Raw genomic sequence first — 22,780 nt, forward strand, 5'->3', positions numbered from 1 at the left:
GATCTCCAGTAGCATATTGGGCACCTACCAACCTGGGGAGTTCCTCTTTCAGTATCCTATCATTTGCACTTTTCATACTGTTCATGGGATTCTCAAGGCAAGAATACTGAAGCGGTTTGCCATTCCCTTCTCCAGTGGACCACATTCTGTCAGACCTCTCCACCATGACCCACCTGTCTTAGGTGGCCCCACACAGCATGGCTTAGTTTCATTGAGTTAGACAAGGGTGTGATCCATGTGATCAGATTGGCTAGTTTTTCTGTGATTATGGTTTCTGTGATTCAGACAGGTATGAGGTTCCTAAAGTTCACATCTCTCACATGGTCTGATCAGAACCCTGAGAATAGCATCTCCTCTGCTAGTTTCAGGCAAGGCTTCTGTCGCACTTCCCAAAAGAGCTTCCTTCATCCATAGTCCATAGCATGGAGCTAAGGGAGAGGAATTCCATCAAATGCCTCTTGTCTTAGTCTCTTTATTATAGGACGTAAAGCTAAATTTGTGTTCTTGTTTAGTCGTCATGTCATGTCCGACTCTTTTGTGACCCCAAGGATTATAGCCAGCCAGGCTCCTCTGTCTACAGGATTTCTCAGGCAAGGATACGGGAGTGGGTTGCTAATTCCATCTCCAGGGCATCTTCCTGACCCAGAGATTGAACCCGAGCCTCCTGCATTAGCAGGTGGATTCTATACCGCTGAGGCTATACCACCAATGATTCTATACCACTTCACCTGGGAAGCCCACGGCTAAATGACTACCACATTTCAACAATCCTGTGAAGAAGCCCAGAGCTATGTATTCTTGATCAAGGATTCTATTCCACCCCTTTTTTGAGCTCTGTTCCAATTCTTACCTGCAGGGGGTGGCCTGGGACAGAAGGCTGCTTGTAAATGTGTTGGAGTGGTGTCAAGATTTCCGTACCCCCGAGGTTAGCCCTCATAAGCTTAACTCTTCGCAGTGCCTCCTCCACAGTACTCTGAGCGTACTTCACACTATTCCTGAGAAAAACGAACACTCCCCAGTGAAATGAAGGCTACTGGACATAGCCCAGTATTAAGTCCCTGAATTGTACACAACTTTAACTTGAAATCTCCAAAGCCAAAGTCAATTCTGCAGCAACCCCTTTAACAATCTAGTCCTTTCTTTAAAGTAGCCTTTTTAAAATTTTTATTTATTTTATTTTTTGATTGATGGAAAATTCCATTGATGTTGTGTTGGTTTCTGACATCCGACATGAATCAGTTATAGTTTTATATATATATATCCCCTCCCTCTTAACCCTCCCTCCCCTGTCTCCATACCAGCCAGAGTGCCAGGCTGGGCTCCCTGTGTGACACAGAAACTTCCCACTATTTTACACATGACGCTGTATATACTGTCAGTGCTACTTTCTCAATCCATCCCACCCTCAACTTCCCTCACTGTGTCCACAAGTCTGTTCCCTACTAGGTTCATCAATATCATTTTTCTAGATTCCATATGTGTCAATATGTGATACTTGTTTATCTGACTTACTTTACTCTGTATAAGGGAAGAGAGCAGTACTGACTCAAATCTGTTCCTTTTCCTGATTAATATTTCATTGTATAAAGTAGCTTTTTGAATTCTCTATGGACTTTCTGGAAACTTACGGAAAGAATGCCTCATAAGTAGATCCAAATTCATAGATGTTGAAATAACAGCCTAGAGGCAAACTCTTCAGAAGCAAAATCAGTGTTTCCTGAAGGAAGACCATGTGAGAAGACAGTGAAAAACGATCCTCTCAATCACATGACCCTGCTAATCTAACTCAGGAATGGGTCTTCACCCCTTCATTCCCCCAGACCCTTCTGTTCCAAGGCTAACCTCACAGTAGTCATGTTAACTGTAACTCAGATGGGGAACAGACCTATAGCTCCAATGGACCCTAATTTAATCCCCAAGATTCACTCCCACTTGAGCAGGTGACTAGGAAAAGAAAGAAACTACTTTTACCTTGGCTACATCTATGCGCAGCTGAGATTTCCTCTGCTTACTTATGGGGCTCTGCATGCTTCCTGAGCAGTCCATGAGGAAGATGAATTCTCCACAGGCAATTGATGCCTGAGCTTCTGGGATGTTCGGGTAGAAAGTCACCATTGCAGCTGGATCTCCCAACACACCATCTACTCAGAAAGAATAAAGACGTGGTAAGAAAAAGGGAACTCAAGAATCAATTGTAGTGAGTTACCTAAGGAGCTAAGAAAACACAAATCTAAAACAGCTTAATCTTTATACGATATCTGCTGGCAAAGAATTTGAGGTGAGTTACAAACATATAAAAGATATAGATGTATTACAGATATGAAAGAGAAGAAAGAGGGTAGAATTTACTATATACAAGCAATATTAAAATACTATATCTGGATGTTAATCGCCTAGCAGTTGGCAGTGAAATACGTCATTAAAATGTCCCAGCATTTGCCAGAGGAATCAAGCTAATTTATTTGATATCTTCACATCAAATCAAAGGGAAATTTATTTACATGGGGTCTTAATTCTATTTTTTCTAAATAACTTTTTTATTTATTTTTGGCTGTGATGGGTCTTGGCTGCTGCACGTGGGCTTTCTCTAGTTGTGGTGCATGGGCTTATTGCAGTGGCTTCTCTTGTTGCCCAGCATGGGCTCTAGGGTGTACAGGCCCAGTAGCTGCAGTTTCCAGGCTCCAAAGCACAAGGTCAATAGCTGTGGCACATGGGCTTAGTTGCTTTGTGGCTTGTAGGATCTTCCTGGACCAGGGATCAAACTGGTATCTTCTACACTGGCAGGTCGATTCTTTCACTGAGCCACCAGGGAAAAGAAACTGTTAGTCGCTGAGCTCTGTCTGACTCTTTGCAACCCCATGGACTGTAACCTGCCAGGCTTCTCTGTCCGTGGAATTCTCCAGGCAAGAATACTGGTGTGGGTTGTCATTTCCTTCTCCAGGGGATCTTCCCAACCAGGAATCGAACCCAGGTCTCCTGGCATTGCAGGCAGAGTCTTTACCATCTGAGCGCCCAGGAAAGCCTGTCCTTAATTCTTAATTACAGCTTTGAAAAAAAAAACAATGATGACTGTGTGGGAATTTTTATGCTGACAATTTACAAGAGCTGAGAGTGTAATGAGTGTCATACAGGACAAGGAAATCCATCTGTGCTTCATTTGGATACAAAGCACTTATGATACTCTTCAGAACAAAGAAAGAGAAGTACTTAAATGCGTGTTGCACTCTAACACTAGCATCATCCAAATAATGGTATGGAAGAGATCATGGGCATCTAGCCTATGTTACCAAGTTGCAAAAGCCAGAGCTGTGATTCTATTTTGAGGAACAAGTGAAAACAGATACAGGAGATGAACTAAGAATGGCTGGGTTATACCAACTCTAGCTTTACTGTTCAGAGAATATAAAAAGACACAGAATTAAATTCCAGTATCCCATTTTTATAAAGTGATTCTAGGATTACAGCTTTAAATTATCAGTACCCCTGGGATTCAGAATGATAACAAGATCTGGTTCAGTTTAACCTCTTACCTCTGAGATATCTCAATAACCAAAATGGCTTCCAAATAAAATGGGTGTGGCTCTGCAAATATTGGATAGAGCACTGATTCAAAAATAATTTTTATACAATCCAGGATCTCTGGATATAAAGGAGTAGCTTTTTTTTTTTTAATGAGCAAGGTAGATAACTTTCCATTCTGAGACAACTCGTTACAGCGGGACTACCACTGTGCTAGGAGGTCAGAGAGGTTGCCACAACAGTGAAATGAATCCATATATAACTTTAGAACAATGCCAGACACATAGGAAATACTATATATGTGTCATTCACCATTATTCTTTTGTCATGACCCAGATTATTTTCATCTCCAGAGTCTCCACTTGCTCTTTTTTAAATGAGGCATTTCAAACCCTAGCTCCTCTGCTTGCTAGCCTGTTTCCTGTGAAATCAAAGTAGTAATACCTGCCTCAAGATTATTTTAAGAAACAGAAGTAGATGGATGTAGGAAACAAACTTATATCTACCAGGGGATAAGGTGGGGGAGATGGATAAACTGGGAGACTGGGATTGACACCTACGCACTACCATATGTAAAATAGACAGCCAGTAAGAACCTGCTGTACACAGGGAAATGTACTCAGTACTCTGTAATGGCCTACATGGGAGAAGAATCTAAAAAAGAGTGGCTATATGTACTTGTGTAACTGACTCACTGTGCTGTATACCTGAAACACAACATTGTAAATCAATGATAGGCCAATAAATTTTTTTTTAAATATTATTTGGAGAGTTAAGTGAGGGAAGTCTGATACAGTACCCTTGAGAAACTCAGTCTGTGGCTCAACTTAAATTAAGAATCGTTTTATAAAATTATTTATAAATTGTTTTATGTGATTATTTTTATTAAATTATACATACCATTTTTTAATATGGAAAGTACAGTCTAAGTTTTTGAGAAACACACTATGCATTTCTCTCATGTAGTGGTATGCTTCATTTGGTCGAACTACAAACTGTTTTCGTGAATCAAGCAGTCAGCTGTCATTTGCTTCTTTGTATGGATGGAAATAGCAAGTCATCTTGATCAAATACATGATCTAGAAAGCAAGATGTGAATGACCCTGCTGGACGGGATTCTCTAGATTTGTAAGGGGTCGCCTGAAGTCCTCCTAAGGCTAATAGAGCTTGCAAGAAGAGGGCTTGACATCTCAATCCTTACCACTTGAGATTCAACATCATAGAACTTTCTCCAGAGGATTAAAGTAACTGAGTAAAGACCAGGTCCAGCTTCCCAGGTGGCTCATTGCTAAAGAATCCCTCTGCCAACACAGGAGTCATGGGTGGGTTCAATCCCTGGGTCAGGAAGATAGCTTGGAGAAGGAAATGAATTTCCCAGTATTCTTGCCTGGGAAATTCCATGAACAGAGGAGCCTGGCGGGCTACAGTCTCTGGGGTTAAAAAGAGTCAGACACAACTGAGCATATGAGCACACACATACTCACACAAAGACCAGGTCACTGTTGCAGGAGAATTTCAGGGGCACTCGAGGGGGAACTCCCCAAAAGGAAAGGACAAAGCCAGGCAACTAATGTACAAAGACAAAGCATGGGGCTTCCTGGAAGAGGGGCTGTTATAGACCTCTTTGAGGTCCCTGCAATCCAGTGGCCTGACAGCCCAAGAAGGCCCCACAGAACGAGAGATGGATATGGGCTATACCAGTTATAATTATAAGGAAACTACACATATATTAAGAAAAACTTAGAAAATAAGATAAATTGCTATTAATATTTTTTTAAAGTTTTTTTTGATGTGGACCATTTTAAAGACTTTATTGAATTTGTTACAACATAGATTCTGTTTCATATTTCTGTTTTGGGGGCACAAGGCATGTAGGATCTTAGCTCCCTTACTAGGGGTCATACCCACAACCCCCTACATTGGAAGGCAAAGTCTTAATCACTAGACCACCAAGGAATTCCCCCCAAAAAGACACATTAAAGAAATTACAATAATAATTTGTATATAATATATTATAATATAATAATAATAAGCTAAGCAGTAAGAAAGTAAACATAGTCTCAGAAATTAAGTAACTAAGACAAGATGAAAAATATCTGCAGATGGATAGTGATGATGGTTGAACAGCAAGGTGAATGTATGCAAGGCAATGGGATTTTATACTTAAAAATAGTTACAAGGGTAAAGTTGATGTATATAAATTTACTACACACACAAAAAAAGAATTCCAGGTAAGATTACGTGAAGGTATATGAATCAAGACCAACAGAAATTGTTAGATTTAAAAAGTAAACTTACTTTGAAACTAATCCCAGTTACTTCTTGCATACTTTCTCTGTTTTAAAGTGGTTTTTCCCCATGCATAGATTATTTTCTAGTGGTAATCTACTTCTACAACTCATTTTTACCTTAACAATCTTTGGAAAACTTTTTCCCATATTGTTTCAATCTGTTAATGTATATTATTTTAGTAATTACATGGTAACTCATCAAATATACCTAGCATAGTGAATTTAACCACTGTAAGACATTTTGATTGCTTACTGGTCTTTGATATGATTAAATTAAAAGAGAAGAGAACTTTTCAATCCATATTCTTACCTATATTTAGATTCATTTTCATTTGTAAGATTCCCAAACCTAGAATTACTAAAATAAACATTTATTTTGACACATGTAGCCACATTTCCCCTCAAAAGCTTGATACCGAATTATTTTGGTTCAGGCAACCTCTGAGTACCAAATTCACCACACTTTTTAAAGCATGATTTGGAAATCTCTGATAACTTGAAAAATGAAAATGTCACATTATTAGTTTTATTTTTATTTGCCTTTGTAGAGACTGATCATTGTCACATGTTTGTAAACTAGTGTTTCCTCTGGTGAATTATTTGCTCATGTCCTTGGTTCAATCATCTACTGATGCACTTAGATTTGCCTAAAAGATATAACCACAAGATATTCATTGAACTTAACCATTTCTTTCACATCATAATGTAAGCTGTTTCAATGTTGCACCTACTACTGGATAGAAGGAAATAAAACTGAGGATAATTTGAAGATAATTCCAAATCAGAAAGTTACTCCTCAGGAGGTAACCACAGGGGAGAAAGACAATACCTGACTTTGTGGTAGCTTCTCCCATCTCCACGACTACACTAGGGGTGTGCACTGCTCTGTAGTAAATCAGGAATTCCACATCCCTGTCAAACTTGTGTCCATCGGCCAAGGAAACCTGAATTGGGAACAGACAAAGATGCCATGTTAGAACTATCGCTGCCTTTGCCCTGCCTTTAGATAGAGCTGAGGGCTACAGGCTTCTTCCATGAAGGAGAACAGCCAAGGGCAGGAACAAGAACAGAGAGGAGGCTTGGGAAATTAAAGGTGGGGGGGTGAGGAGGGAGCACAGTGTGATCCCCTCTGGGTTAATAAGAAAAAATAAGGAGGGAGAATTGAGTGAGGACCAAGGTCAGGATCTAAAGGAAAAGGGTACCAGCAATGATAATGCTCTCCTGTGAATTACCTGAGCAGAAGTCTTGTTATCTCCAAGGTACTCAATAGGACTCAAGGAGCAGTTGGATTGAATCCTGTCAATACCATGCTGGGAACTGATGGTCACCACCATGCTGATTGTGTAGGGCAGGTCCTCCAAAGAGACTATAGGAGTCTTCATATTAAGGCAACTGTCCTCAGAACATCCTACAAAAAGTTATTTTAGTTCTACGTTCCCTTCCCACTCTTTCTAGCACCCTACAGCCTTGAAGGGGTTTCCCCAATTACGTCAACTCCCCCAGGAGTATTTGGAGGGAGAGGAGACTGACCAGAGAGTTGGTACCGAGGATTCAGGACAGCAGGGAGCACGTAGCGCAGAGCCCCGTCTGCTTCCAGGGGCAGCTCCTGCACGTACTTCAGGGTGAGCTCCGCCTGCGACCCGGGGAGGAGGTTCCCCACGTTACAACAGAACACATCCCTGGAGCACATGTCCTCCTCTAACAGGAAGGCTTGGTGGCCCCGGATGATGGCATTCTCATAGTTGGCATGTGCCTGAGGACAGAGAAGGAAAGCCGACACAGTCGGTGGAGGTACGCAGGGTACAGAAAACAAAGACTAGCAGGGAGAAACGGTGGCTGGTATTGCCAAGTTCACACCCGCACTTTATTTTTAAATTGTATTATTTGCTTTTATTTTTGGTTTCAGTGGGTCTCTGTTGCCTGCTCGGGCTTTCTCTAATTGTGGTGAGCAGGGCCGACTCTTCACTGAGGTGCTTGGGCTTCTCAGGGTGGTGGCTCCTCTTGTTGTGGCGCACAGGCTCGCATGTGGCCTTCCGCACTTGCATCTTGTGGGCTTAGTTGCCCCGTGGTGTGTGGAATCTTCCCAGACCAGGGATTTAACCCATGACCGTGCATTGGCAACCAGATTGTTATCCACTGTGCCACCAGGGAAGTCCCCACAGCTGTACCTTAAGTGACTCTGATTGACTTTCCCTCCAAATGATTTTAGGAAATTAGCAGTTAGAGGGGAATAAAGGAAAGAGCATTCAACATCAGCATATTTTGTGAAGTTGCATTTGCTGGAGATCCTGAAGAGTATGCATTAGGGAAAGGAGAAAGGAGGTAATGTACTTATCCGCAGTACCGTCATCTTGTCCTGTAATTCTGCTTTAATATTCTTTCCATCCACCATGGCCTCGAAGCTGTAGACAGCTGAGTCTTCATCCATGGGGAATATAAAGAAAGCCTCCAAGGGAACTTCCTCCTCATTCTTGTAGTTCAAGGTTGCAGACACACCAGCCACAAACTCACAGAAGGACAAGGTCACAGAGATGCTCTTCAGTGGCACTGGAGATAGACCAGAGTCCAAGAGTTCAACAAAATGTAATTGAATACCTCCTATAGGCCAGGTTAGGTATGAAGGCAAGTAAGAGTTATGAGTCAGACTTACCTGGCTTCTCCTGGGGGGTTAGGAGACCTCCTGGGTACACCATGGTGACACAGGGTTACTGTGGAGAAAACACATGATGAACAGAGTAACATGCTGGGAGCTATTCACTCAGAAAATTAAAGTGAAAGTCACTCAGTCGTTTTTGACTCTTTGTGACTCTTTGTGACTATATAATCCATGGAATTCTCCAGGCCAGAATACTGGAGTGGATAGCTGTTCTCTTCTCCAGGGGATCTTCCCAATCCAGGGATCAAACCCAGGTCTCCCGCATTGCAGGCTGATTCTTTACCAGATGAGCCACCAGAGAAGCCCAATCACTCAAGTACCAGCATTTTATTTGCTTCTCTCTGGCATAATGGTGGAGGAAGGAACCTAGAAAAAAAGACTGGATAGGTGAAAAAGTTGCTAATAGTAAGAAAAAAGTCAGTTGCACAGTTGTGTCCGACTTTTTGTGATCCCATGGACTGCAGTCCACCAGGCTGCTCTATCTATGAACCCTTCAGGCAACCCCTTCTGGAGTGGGTTGCCATTCCCTTCTCCAGGGGATCTTCCTGAGCCAGGGATGGAACTCAAGTCTTCTGCATTGCAGGCTGATTATCTACCATCTAAGCCACTGGAGAAAACCCGGTAGTAAGGCTCCTTCTAAACGCCAGACCCAGGTGGGGAACCTGCAAGGTTCAGTAAGTATATACTAAATAGGAAATCTCTGAAAAACCCTGAGGTTTGTTCAAAGGCTGGCTCCAGTTTTTTCAAAAGCATATTTAATACACCACTTGTTACATATATTGAATCAGTGTAATTAGTTTAACTCCTCTGAATCTCAGTATTCTCTTGCTAAAATGAAAACCATAATAGCTGTATATCATATATGCATATATGAATTAGTACATGTGAAGTTCCTAGAACAGTGCCTGACTTATAGGAAACAGTTAAGCAATGTTAATAGACATAAGTATTGTTCCCATTATTCCTTTTACTATTATTAAATAGACCTCTGGTGTCACTTTGATCATGCTATTCAGACAAGTAGGAAGCTACCAAATTCAAAATGGACCCCCTTACAATTTGGAGCAATTATCTTGTAGCTTTTCTTTTGTGGTTCATAATTGAAATTGCTGATGGATTCTCCTGTTGAAGATATATTTATATATGTGTGTGTGGTTTGTACACAAGTATGTGTCCAGCGCTCTGGACTGTAGCCTGCCAGGCTCCTCTGTCCATGGAATTTTCCAAACAAGAATACTGGAGTGGGTTGCTATTTCCTTCTCCAGGGGATCTTCCCCACCCAAGGATCAAACCCTTGTCTCCTGCATCTCCTGCAATGATAGGGTGGAGCCTTTACAACTGAGCCACCTGGGAATCACCTATTTGCACTGTGTGTGTGTGTGTGTGTGTATATATATATGTATGTATGTATGTATATTACATGCTACATGTAGCATGTCCTCTATTTTAAATCATGCCATTCTAAACATATCTTCCAAGTTTTACTATAACCCTAGACAACCATTTCATGTGACATATTAACAAAGAAATCAATGTATGCACATATACTGTGATTTACATTATGATTCCTTTATGCAGAGAAGTAATAGGTGGAGCTGGTCCTACCCATTGAAGATGCCCTGGGACTTTTCTGAACCCAAGCATTTGTGAGATTGCCTCTAAGTATTCTAGACCATCTATGCTCATCCCAATCACCATTTAAGGTATATCACACACTATCCACACTCCAGAGCAAAGTCCAGGTTGCTCCTCCAGATGATGGCAATCCTGTTTCTTATCGCAGTGCCCCTCCTCACAAATCAGAGCCAATAAAACAGGCTCTTCCTTCCGTGTCTGTTTTTATTTTGAGCAACTGAGTAAAACCTGAGTGTGGTAAAATGGCACACTATCTGACAGAGAAACACAGAGCACAGTACCAGCTGTAGGGGAGGAGAGGTTTCCATGCAGACTCCTAACTGGGCTAAATTTCCTGCTAGAACAGGCTGGAGCTGGGGACAGGAAGAATTGCTAACCACACCAGCAGGGCGCTTAAAGCAGGAGGAGGACACCGACCCGGGTACAACAGCTGAAGAAACTGCGTCACATGTCAGGCCACCCATGCTCCAAATTAGGTAATACTCACCTAGGGTGGTTTTCAGATGGGGTGAGAGAAGCAGAGGGACGTCTCCTATAAAGAAACAACCCTATTTATTTCCTGATTATGACCCAGAACAAATCCCTCTTTGCCCGTCATTTGATTTCCTGCACCCTCTCCCCTACCCTTTTCAAACAAATGATGCTGCGTCAGAATTAGTTCTTCCTTCAAGAAGGCACTTCAGAAATGCAGCCAGCAACAGGTAGGCAGACTGGCCACAGCGGCTGGCCAAGGTCAAAGCCTTGAATCCCAGGCAGCAGGAAGAGCAGAAGATGGCTCACTGAGCCGGGGGCGGGGGGCCTCAGTGCTAGGCTGACCCTCAGGAATGCAGGCGCCCCGGCAGAGCGGGGCGGGAAGGAGCAGCTGGGGGTGGCGCAGAGGATCACACCCCTGCAGCCTGCTGCAGGGCAGAAGTGGAGAACCCGGAATCCGGAGGAGTGGGTGAAAGCGGGACTCCTCTAGAAACGGAAAGTGACTGAGTCTTTATTCAGTCCGAAAATTTCAGCATCCAAATACTAACGGAAGGGATCTGAGTCAGTCCTCAATTTCTATATAGACACCTTTAGGGGCTGCAATCCGACTGGGGAGGGGGTTGGGGGTCGGGGGTGGGGGGATTTGGAGAGAGAAGGCTTGAAGCTCCATTTCCCCAGCATAAAATCACATAAAATTGAGAAACATCAAGTGTCCACAGGAAACAAAGGAAGGAAGAAAGAACGAGAGAAGTTGATCAAAAGTAAAATGAATTAAGAGAAGTGAAGTAGAAAGAGGGGTCTTGGGATTATCCGGAGATGGCTACACCCTCCTTCCACATTCAGCAAGATTCCCCTGACCCACCAAACCCGCAGATACCCTCTGGGCATCGCACTCCAGGACTGAGGTCCCTACCCTGGGCTTGCAGTTAAAACGAGCCCCGAAAGATTTAAAGACGGGGAAAGGGAGTTGTAAGAGGCAGGTCTCAATCCTCAGGAGAAAAGGGTGCCATTCAGCGCCGGCGCGGGCACCCTACTCACTTACCTCCAGCTGTTCCCAGCACTCTGCGTCGCTGCAGGCAGAAAACAGCTGCAGACAGAATTTCCAGAAAGCCACGCCCCCTCTTAGGGACCGGATGTAAGGTAGTGACTACGTGACTAAGGGATCGACGGAAAATTCTTACACAGAATATTGAAAATTTCACTTCTCTCTGGGTCAAGTCCTCAACCCTGGGACGTTTTTGTCTTTGTTTTTGTTTTCCTTTGTCTGGTCTCAGTTAAGGAACAAACAGGAGAGGCAAAGGGAAGGGATTTTTTTTTTTTTTTTTATGAAAACACTGTAAGAAACTACATTAACATCAAAAATTACGTGTTTTTGTAATAGACTGAATTAGCGTTTCTTCATTCTTACTGTGCTAGACCCCAAACTCTATTGGCTTTATATCATTGATTCATTTCTCATTTGAGTCGTTTGTTCCAAGATTGTATCCCTTCCTACAATATGTGAGGAAAATGAGGAGCCAAGGAAAGGCACCCACAGACCAAGTCTTCCAGTCATGAGTCACTTGTGGGTTTTTCATTCCGGCTATAAAATCAAATGATGGGGGCTAACAGTGCAAATAACTGAGAATATTTGTGCTCATTCAGGCCTTAGGTGCATTTTGGAATTCAAAATCAGTTTAGCAATTTAAAAGCTACGTTTTTAAGCATTTCCATGAACTACATACTACTATTAAAACTATGAGAATTGAAAGTATTTTTTCAAAAGTAAAGTCTAGGGGAAAGCGGAATCTACACCTTCCCCGCCAGCGGAAGCAATTGCAGAACTGCAGGAGACAATCTTTCTAGACAAGGCAGTTGAGGAGCAGGGAGCGATTTGAAGGGGGGGTTGACTTGGTGTGCACTGCACCCCTCGGGAACATTATTGCGCGTGGAACGGCTGCTTTTGGAAGGCTATTGCCCAAAAGAAAAGATGTTTGGTTTTCACAAGCCAAAGATGTACCAAAGTATAGAGGGCTGCTGAGCTAAATCCTCCAGTTCTCGATTCACTGACAGTAAACGCTATGAAAAGGATTACCAGAGCTGTTTTGGGTTACATGAGACTCGTTCAGGAGATATCTGTAATGCCTGTGTCCTGCTTGTGAAAAGATGGAAGAAATTGCCAGCAGGATCAAAAAAAAAAAAAAACAAAACTGGAATTATGTGGTAGACGCAAGGGCAGGACCCAGTCTAAAGACTACACTGAAACCAAAGACAGTGAAAACTCTATCTAGAAACAGAATAAAAAGTAACCAGATCAGTAAACTGCAGAAGGAATTTAAACGCCACAATTCTGATGCTCACAGTACAACCTCAAGTGCCTCTCCAGCTCAGTCTCCCTGTTACAGTAACCACTCAGATGATGGCTCAGATACAGAGATGGCTTCTGGCTCCAACAGAACGCCAGTGTTTTCCTTTTTAGATCTCACATACTGGAAAAGACAGAAAATATGCTGTGGCATTATCTATAAGGGCCGTTTTGGGGAAGTCCTCATCGACACACATCTATTCAAGCCTTGCTGCAGCAATAAGAAAGCAGCTGCTGAGAAGCCGGAGGAGCAGAGGCCAGAGCCTCTGCCTATCTCCACTCAGGAGTGGTGACTAAGCTTTATGTAGAAGGGGAGCAAAAACATTTAAATTTTGGAAAACAAAGCAACAAAATGACCCTCCTATTTTTAATTTGGATACCTGCTATTCTGCCAAAAGATGGATTTGTAAAGTAGTTTTGAATGGGTTATTTTTCCTCCAGTTCCACAAGAGTTTGTGAAGCCAGTGAAACTTACTAAGAGATAAAAAAGAAGTGTACATAATATTTAAGATGCTGAGTATTTCATAGGAAAGCCGAATGCTGCTGTAAAGTGCTCTTTAAGTCTTTTTTAAAAATCCCCTTCTAATGAATGAAACTGGGGGAATTTTCAGGGGACAGAGATGGGATTTGTTGTATGATAAACATATGTAGTTTTAGTCTTTCTATTTTGAGAAGCAGTGGTTGGGGCATTTTTTAAGATGGCTGGCTACACTTGTTTTCCTTCATTATAATAAATTTGTCATAACTCAGTAAACATGGACTTGCCCCTAGAGGTAGTTGTTAATAACTGAAATATTAAGGTCTTCCCAAGGTTCTGGTGATTCAAACCTGTACTACTGAATATTAAACAGGACAGGCAGCTCTCTGGTGTGAATATCTTGAAGGAGTAATTTCTAAATATGCAGAGATAACTTGACTATATATGTTGCATCCTATGTCACCTCCCTCCATATTGATATTCGATACAGATTTTAATTTATATGAAACTTGAAAAGCAGAATCAAAACTTAAAGCAGAATTAAAGTTCCTCTTGGGGAAATGTCAAGTCTTTAGGATAAGCAATCCTATATGAATAGTACCAAAGCATTACCACTTGGTAGAGAACATTCTCTATTAAAAATGTTAGGTTATCTGAAAAATAACAATGTGCAAGTCTTTAGGATGGCACACGAGAAAAACAAAGGTTAATGCTTCTTGGGGCATGTTTCTTAGAGGGCTTGCAAGTGTGTAAATAATTTGTTTATGTTACGTGACTGGTGACTTCACTGAAAATCTGCACAATTTAGTTTTAGCTCTGGATTACTTCAGTTGACCTTTGTGAAAGTTTTATCTGTGTAGAATGGTTGTTTGACTTGTTTTAACCTGTTAGGGTTTGGGGATTTTTTTTTTTTCATTCTATATTAAAGTAAAATTCTACTAAAAGAAAAGAGGTGTGTGTTAATGCTGAGTGGGTTGGTTTTGGTCTGGCTTCTTTTAGTCAGGCTTTCTGAACACTGAGGTGTTAGATGATACATCCTAAATGTGGAGCTCTTCCATTCTAAAACCTTCATTAAAAGCCTTTTACTTGAACCCAAACCAAAGTACTATCTATTGCCTCTTGTCTAAAAGTACAGGGAAGTATGCAAGACAGGAAAAAAGACACAGCGGTGTATAACGGACTTTTGGACTCAGAGGGAGAGGGAGAGGGTGGGATGATTTGGGAGAATGGCATTCTATCATGTATACTATCATGTAAGAATTGAATCGCCAGTCTATGTCTGACGCAGGATACAGCATGCTTGGGGCTGGTGCATGGGGATGACCCACAGAGATGTTATGGGGAGGGAGGTGGGAGGGGGGTTCATGTTTGGGAACACATGTAAGAATTAAAGAATTTAAAATTAAATTTAAAAAAATTAATAAAAAAATAAAAATAAAAATAAAAAAAAATAAAAGTACAGGGAAAATATATCACCTGTTTTCATAATGAGGAAGCATCGTTTACCTCCCTGGTAAAACATGACTCGGTACTTATTTTTAAAACTGGATTTTAAAGATTGGATATTATACATAACAAGAGAGTGAGCCACTTTTTATGGGCACCCTACAGTTTTATAGTTCTTAATCGAAACTTTAAGTTTTATATTTCTTCCTTTGGAAAAAAACTACAAGCCACCGTATGCGCAGACTACACAGTGAGTTGGGTCAGTGCTCCCGCAGACTTTGAGGTGTATTACAAGAACCCCAGCCATTATCATCTTCCTCCTGAGTTATTTTGAAATTCTTTTTTGTACATTTTGGCTGCAGTATTGGTGGTAGAATATACTAGAATATGGATCATCTCTACTTCTGTATTTATTTATTACTAGACCTCAACCACCGTCTTCTTTCCCCCTTCCACCTCTCTTTGCCTGTAGGATGTACTGTATGTAGTCATGCACTTTGTATTAATATATTAGAAATCTACAAATCTCTTTTGTAGTTTTTATACTGTTGGATACTTATAATCAAAACTTTTACTAGGGTATTGAATAAATTTAGTCTTATTAGAAAATTTAAAAAAAAACAAAAGTGAAGTCTAGATCATCATTGCTTAATAGAAAGATAATGCGGGGTCTTTCCTGGTGGTCTAGTGGTTAAGACACCACCCTTCCAGTGTAAGATGTGCAGGTGTGAACCCTGGCAGGGGAACTAAGATCCCACATACCACATGGCCAAAAAACTAAAAAGAAAAAAAAATTTTAGAAAAGGAAAGATAATACATTCACATGAGTGATTATAATGTCCTAGAAGCCCATTTTTTAAAAGCAAAGAAAAAAAAGTAGCTGAAATCAATTTAATGCTGTATTTAATATGATATATACCAAAACTTATATTTTAACATATAATGATGTAAAACTCCTTATGAAGCATTTTGCATTTTTTGTATGAATTTTTGAAATTAATAATGTATTTATATTTACACTACACCTAAAATCATACTACATTGCAAATGCTCAGTGACCACATATAACTAGTGGCTATAATATCCCACAGCATGGGTCTTGAATATAATATTTTAAAAATCAAAGTTGACTGTCAAATAACTGCCGCCTTTTAAAGAAGGGAACCATTAACACAAAAGTGGCAGAAACAGCACTGAATCATGAGTCAAATACATTTTGTTTCAGTGCCAGCTCTAACACAGGGTACCATCTGATCCATCAGAGAGGCTCTCTGAGCTCATGTTTTAACCTGTAAAAAAAAAAAATTAAATACTTCTAAGAATTGCCATACAAATTAAACAAGACATTTTGTGCATTGTCCATTGTGTATAAAAATATTTCTAGTATTAAAATTTCTATTTTAGAGGCTGATGATGTCACAGACTAATTCACACACTAGACTCTATGTGACTTAACTAAGCATTAAGCAGACACTACACATCTGAGTCTAAGATAGGTGTCCACAGGCTCTTCTCTTCACTTCCGTGGCTCGATGGCCTGCAAACATCAGAACCTCTAGCTTACGGGAAAATCAGAAGTTAATTTAGAACCTGTTTGTTTTGATTCCTATACAACATAAACATTGTGACTGAAACTCACCTTCCTCCTCTGAAACTAGCTGAGTATCTTTTCTTTCCCTAATCTCATCATTTTGAGAGGAAAGATGTCAGTTATTCCTTTTCATCTTTACGTTAAGAAGAAGCAGGTTTAAATGAATGTGACTTCTGTTCTCAGTTCAAGTATTTTATGCCAAGAAATATAAAAGCAAGTGTCCATCAAGGAATTCTGATCTCTGGGGTTTAGTGGCCTAAATATTTGTAAGAATATATCTTAAAATATTATTTTTACATGTGGAAACCTGTGTAATATCATATTTCCAGAACAATCCAATTAATATAACCTAATATCAGATACATATTTAGAACACAATGATCAAAAAATAGAATGTGTAAAAGAAAGAATGTAATATTCTCTTAAGAAGTGTTTTAAACTATAGTGGTAGATTTTCAGTCATATTTTTAAGTAACACATGGATAAAGTTTTAATTTAAAAATATACGAATAATTCAAATATTATATAAATTTATTCCTACTCCAGAATTATATAACTACTCTTTCTCCTTTAAAAATTTTTATTGATTTGTAGTTGATTTGCAATGTTGTATCAGTTTCAAGTGTACAGTAAAGTTATTCAGTTATATATATATATATGTCTGTATATATGCATTCTTTTTCAGATTGCTTTCCTTTATAAATTACTACAAGATATTTAATATTGAATATAGTTCCTTGAGTTACATGGTAGGTCCTTGTTGTTTATCTATTTTTATATGTAGTAGTGGGTAGCTATTAATTCCAAACTCCTAATTTATCCCTCCCTCCCTTTCCAAACCTTTGGTAGCCGTAAGTTTGTTTTCTATGCCTATTTCTGTTCTGTAAACAAGTTCATTTGTGTAGTTGTTTTCGATTTCACATATAACTGATATCATATTTGTCTTTTTCTATCGGACTTACTTCACTTAGTGTAATAGTCTCTCAGACCATCCATGTTGCTGCAAATGGCATTTTTCATTCTTTTTTAATGAATGAGTAATATTCCATTGTATATATTGTATATTCCAATCTTCCTCATATAGTCATCTGACAATGGACATTTAGGTTGCTTCCATGTCTTTTTGTTGTTGTTGTTTAGTCACTAAATCATGTCCGACTCTTTTGTGACCCCATGGACTGTAGCCTGCCAGGCTCCTCTATCCATGGGATTGCCCAGGCAAGAATTCTAGAGCAGGTTATCGTTTCCTCCTCCAGGGGATCTTCCCAACCCAGCAATCGAACCCGCATCTCCTACTTGTCAGTCGAAATCTTTACCACTGAACCACGTCTTAGCTATTTTTAATAGTGCTACTATGAGCATGAGGGTGCATATATCTTTTTGAATGAGTTTTTGTCTTTTCTGAATATATGTCCAGGAGTGGAAAAAATTCAGTTATATAATTGTAAGTGACAAATGATGGAATTTTTAAAATTTATTTATTTAGTATTTTGGGGAGTTCTCTCACAGTCCAGTGATTAGGACTCAGTGCTTTTACTGCTATGACTTTTGGTTTCAATCCGTGGTTGAGGAACAAAGATCCCACAAGTTACAGAACATGAGCAAAACAAGTATTGAGGATATCTGTGATGTGATGTGAAGTCGCTCAGTCGTTCTGACTTTTTGCAACCCGATGGACTGTAGCCTACCAAGCTCCATCCATAGGATTCTCCAGGCAAGAATACTGTAGTAGGTTGCCATTTCCTAGATAGCATATTTAAAAGCAGAGATATTACTTTGCCAACAAAGGTCTGTCTAGTCAAGGCAATGGTTTATCCAGTGGTCATGTATGGATGTGAGAGTTGGACTGTGAAGAAAGCTGTGCGCCAAAGAATTGATGCTTTTGAACTGTTGTGCTGGAGAAGTCTCTTGCAAGTCCCTTGGACTGCAAGGAAATCCAGCCAGTCCATCCTAAAGGAGACCAGTCCTGGGTGTTCATTGGAAGGACTGATGCTGAGGCTGAAACTCCAATACTTCGGCCACCTCATGCGAAGAGTTGACTCATTGGAAAAGACCCTGATGCTGGGAAGGATTGGGGGCAGGAGAAGGGGACGACAGAGGATGAGATGGCTGGATGGCATCACTGACTCGATGGACGTGAGTCTGAGTGAACTCCGGGAGTTGGTGATGGACAGGGAGGCCTGGCGTGCTGCGATTCATGGGGTCGCAAAGAGTCAGACATGACTGAGCGACTGAACTGAACTGAACTACAGATGAGCTCACTGAAAGATGATGCAGCCTCATTCTCTTCACAACCTTGCAGTCTAGTGAGGAGAGGACTGGCCAGCACATGCCTCATGCTGACCAACTGCTGGATGAATGAATCACCGTATCCAGTGCTCTCTTTGACTTAGAACCATCACTCCTAATATATCAAATCCATCCCTGAGGAGACCAGCAAGTCATTATAAAAAGTGGTAGGAACTGGTTGAGTTTCAGAGATGAGGCAGAACACTACTGTCTATAGCGATAGTAGCAGTCTTTCGGGAAGGGTAGATTTTAAACTTTCAGAAGTAGGGAGAATTCACTTAGGCTGGAGGACACAAAGCTACATTCAGATGAAAGATAAAATAATCACCGCCAGATTCCTAATTCAATCAGAATACTTTGTTTTTCTCCAGCTTAGAGATTCATGGCCTGAAAACGAGGTAAGATACACTAATTTATACAAGAAGTTTTTCATTTCCTAGAAAAATCACAAAATGAGATTGGGTGTATCCCCCAGATTTACTGACATATAACTGACAAATAAATATTGTGTACGCTTAAAGTATAAGCTTCCCAGGTAGCCCAAGTTTAAAAGTATCCACTTGTCAATGCAGGAGATGCAAGAGTCAGGGGTTCAATGTACAGGTTGGGAGGATCCCCTGGAGAAGGAAATGATAACCCACTTCAGTATTCTTGCCTGGAAAATTCCATGGACAAAGGAACCTGATGGGCTATGGTCCATGGGATCTCAGAAAGTCAGACAAGACAGAGCAATTGAGTACTCACACACATACATACTTAAAGTGTACAAACTGATGATTTGATATAGTTTGAGATGATTATCACATTAACACATTAACCACCTTATATGGTGACTGTTTTAAAATTTTTTCAGTTATAAGATAAACTCATGGAATCTGATGTACAGCATGTGAATCTTATTCATAATACTATTTGTATACTTGAATTTGGCTAAGAGATCAACTTTTAATGAAAAGAAATGAGTCCTCAAAGATATGGATTATGGTACTAAAAGAGTAGACATTTGACACAGTATTCTTGCTTATCCTTAAAATACTGCAGATAAACATCTGTTCTCCTTATATATGTTCTAGCAAAATTATTGCATAAGGTCTACTAGAGTCAATATTTCATTTTTTATTTTTATTAAAAAAATTTTTTTTGGAGTTAAGTATTTTAAACACAAAGTTCCAAGCATACCCAAGACCTATATGAGCCCTCCACCAGCCCATGAATCACGCATATTGTGAATAATGTTTAGTAAAATAAATCTCAAATCAGACTATTATGATCCTGTGAGTGTGAGTGTGTGTATGCGTCACTGTCTCACCATGCAAGTAGTTTGTTTGGAACTAAAAATTATTTGTAATTTGCTGCAAAATTATTTTGAGGGGTGATACCAGATTGCAAAAAACAATAAATGTAATTCAAAGGCAAGGAGAAGTGTTCGAACTATCTCATATTCTTTTTGTAACACCGATAAGTCAAAGTGAAATGAACTAAAGCAATGTCTTCACAGTTATGCCAGGCATCCCTCCTAATGTGAAAGAAGATAATTTAGGTGATTCGCTCTGTGTTCTAACTTCTGCTTGTTGAATTAAAGGTGAGCTGAGTCCCTATATATAATTGTCAATGTGTTATTTGACTTAGAATATATATTTCAAATATATCAAATCCTTCTCTGTGGGGCAAAGCAAATCATTGATCTTACTCTCATACAGATAATTACATAATTTATTTTCCACCATGGTTGGAAATTCTTCTGGAGGAGGGCATGGCAACCCACTCCAGTATGCTTGCTTGGAGAATCCCATGGACAGAGGTGCCTAGCAGGCTACAGTGCATGGGGTTGCAAAGAGTCAGACATGACTGAGCAACTGAGCACATATTCCAGCACTGGCATGGTGCAGTCATCCAAGAAATACTAAGGGGTACATGTACCTCTAGGAGATGTTTTTCTTTAATCCTTAGACAGAAAATAATATAAGACTTTGGTTATTAGAATTATGTGAAATAACATGTGAAAATCAATTTGTCTGCTGCTTTGGGGATATCAATATAGAAGATTTTATTGACTTTATACCTGTCACTCTCCTTTGCTTCCTTGGGGAAAGTTTCTGAAGTGGAATAAAACTTTGAGATCAAGAAGTTACACAGAGAGACAAGCACTAAGAGTAAACACAGAGAATGACTTGGATGCCGTCTCTCTTCTTCCTCTTTTCCTTTATCCAAAAGCCATGGTTTAGGTGCTGTCTAAAGGTAGAGGAAAGAAGAGTCATGTGAGCTAGTGAAAAGCCTGGACACTAGAGAGGTGGTTTTTGTTTTTTCATCTTCCTTTCAATTTTTTAGCTCTTTTTAATCTATATCTTCTGAAGTTTTCTGTTGGGGCGTTCGGTTTGGAAAGAACCGCTGCTCCCTCCAAACCCTGCTCTCACTGTCCTAAGTACAAGCCACCTGGGAGAGTGTCCACTCCACCACCCCCAACAGTGCCTGGCAGCCCCCATGGGCACCCTGGGCTTGCTGCTGCTCCACCAGACATGGCTGCTTTAGTCTGAAGGGAGCCGTGGTCAGTGGAGTGAAGACATGTTCTTACACTTGGTCTGCATGACTGTTACGCTTTGCTGGTATTTATCCAACAAATGGTAATGTGCAGCAACATCTTGTAGAGATTTCTACCAAAATCAAGTGTGGGTTTTTAGATCCCTTAGATACTGTGAAAATATGAAAAGGAAATGGTCCAGAGTCCAGTCTCAGTGAGAGCTTCACACTGTCCTCAGGTTTTGCCTGTTGAAGGGGAGATAGAGCTAAAGTGGCTCCCTCTAATTCTAGTTGTCTGATTATGCAAATCGGGGGTTGGAAAATGAAATTTTTAATTTCAGTAGCATTCCAGTTCAGTTCAGTCACTCAGTCGTGTCTGATTCTTTGCGACATCATGGGCCGCAGCACACCAGGCCTCCCTATCCATCACCAACTCCCGGAGTTTAACCAAACTCGCGTCCATTGAGTCGGTGATGCTATCCAACCATCTCAGCATTCCAGAGAGGTACATAATCAAGAAATCCTTGGCTATAATGTAGCAAAATGCCACCGTCCAGTTCTGCAAATCAGAGTCTGTCCTGAAGGTCAAAGTCCACACCTCAGAAAGACATCTGATAAAGAAGGGAATGGGGAAGCCAAGTGACGTGAAAAGTATCTGAGTGGAAGCACAGACATAGACCATAGAGATGCTGTATAGAGACTCTCCACCCATAAACACTGCAATCATCACCTTTGCTAACCTCCAACAGGCAGAAGGGGATCTTCTGCCTATATATATATATGCTCCAGCGTTCGGGTTGACCCTCTATGCCTTTTTCTTCAAGATGATGTTAGGAGGAGCTGTTTCAGCTAAAGGGATCATGATAAAGAGCTATGTATTCATTTGCCTAGAATACGTATCCCATGGGCAGGAATCAGACCATCCAGACTGTTAGCCTATGGTCTCTCACTCCCAAGCTGAAGGGTATTCCAAGTATAGTAGAGGAAGGTAGCTACCATACTTACATTTAGAAATAAAGGAAAACAAATATCCAGGAGAGAGACCCAGAAACAACACAGTCCCAGACTTGTCCATGGTACCCTAACCCGGGGGACGGAGTCTTAGAGGATACTCTTGTCTTAAAATTGTTTGGCTCACAGAGGCACCTAATCAAGCTGATAAGTGACAGAGACACTGCTTTAGAGCAATAACGATTCCATTTTTCTTTTTGATCTCCAGTGTTCCTGGTGTTTAAGAAAAGATTCTGTTTTTTTGAGGGGAAGTGGGAGGGGAGCTGGGCTCCAGGGAGGTGGTGGCGAGGGACACAGAGAAAGGCAGAGAAGAGAGGCCCAGGTAGCCTGGCCACTGATCTTCCTGCCTGGCTGAGAACCTGCATTCATTCCTGCCCCTCAGGTGTGTGAGAGGAGCTGGTTCCTTTCTTTCTTTTTTAAAAATAATTCATTTACTTTATTTATGGCTGTGATGGGTCTTCCTTGCTGCATGCAGGCTTCCTCTAGATGCAGCAAGTGGGGGCTACTCTTCATTGCAGAGGACGAGCTTCTC

The 22,780-nt window shown here is 40.7% G+C and overlaps 1 protein-coding gene and 1 pseudogene across 1 annotated transcript in view; one reads left to right on the forward strand and one right to left on the reverse strand.

The window, feature by feature from the left end:
* VWA5A (von Willebrand factor A domain containing 5A) overlaps positions 1-10,635 on the reverse strand; it is a 28,944-nt gene extending 18,309 nt beyond the window's left edge. Inside the window, exons 1-9 of the mRNA XM_068977109.1 lie at positions 10,589-10,635; positions 8,461-8,518; positions 8,155-8,357; positions 7,341-7,563; positions 7,043-7,218; positions 6,640-6,754; positions 1,972-2,141; positions 1,629-1,717; positions 851-995 (exon numbers count right to left, since the gene is read on the reverse strand). Coding sequence (XP_068833210.1) covers positions 851-995; positions 1,629-1,717; positions 1,972-2,141; positions 6,640-6,754; positions 7,043-7,218; positions 7,341-7,563; positions 8,155-8,357; positions 8,461-8,503 — 1,164 coding nt within the window. The 5' untranslated portion in view covers positions 8,504-8,518; positions 10,589-10,635. The remainder of the gene's footprint in view (positions 1-850; positions 996-1,628; positions 1,718-1,971; positions 2,142-6,639; positions 6,755-7,042; positions 7,219-7,340; positions 7,564-8,154; positions 8,358-8,460; positions 8,519-10,588) is intronic.
* A 1,752-nt stretch (positions 10,636-12,387) lies between these two features.
* LOC138084593 (SIN3-HDAC complex-associated factor pseudogene) lies at positions 12,388-13,209 on the forward strand (annotated as a pseudogene).
* Positions 13,210-22,780: the final 9,571 nt, after the last annotated feature.

This window comes from Capricornis sumatraensis, chromosome 8 (genome assembly GCF_032405125.1).
Source record: "Capricornis sumatraensis isolate serow.1 chromosome 8, serow.2, whole genome shotgun sequence".
NCBI lineage: Eukaryota > Metazoa > Chordata > Mammalia > Artiodactyla > Bovidae > Capricornis > Capricornis sumatraensis.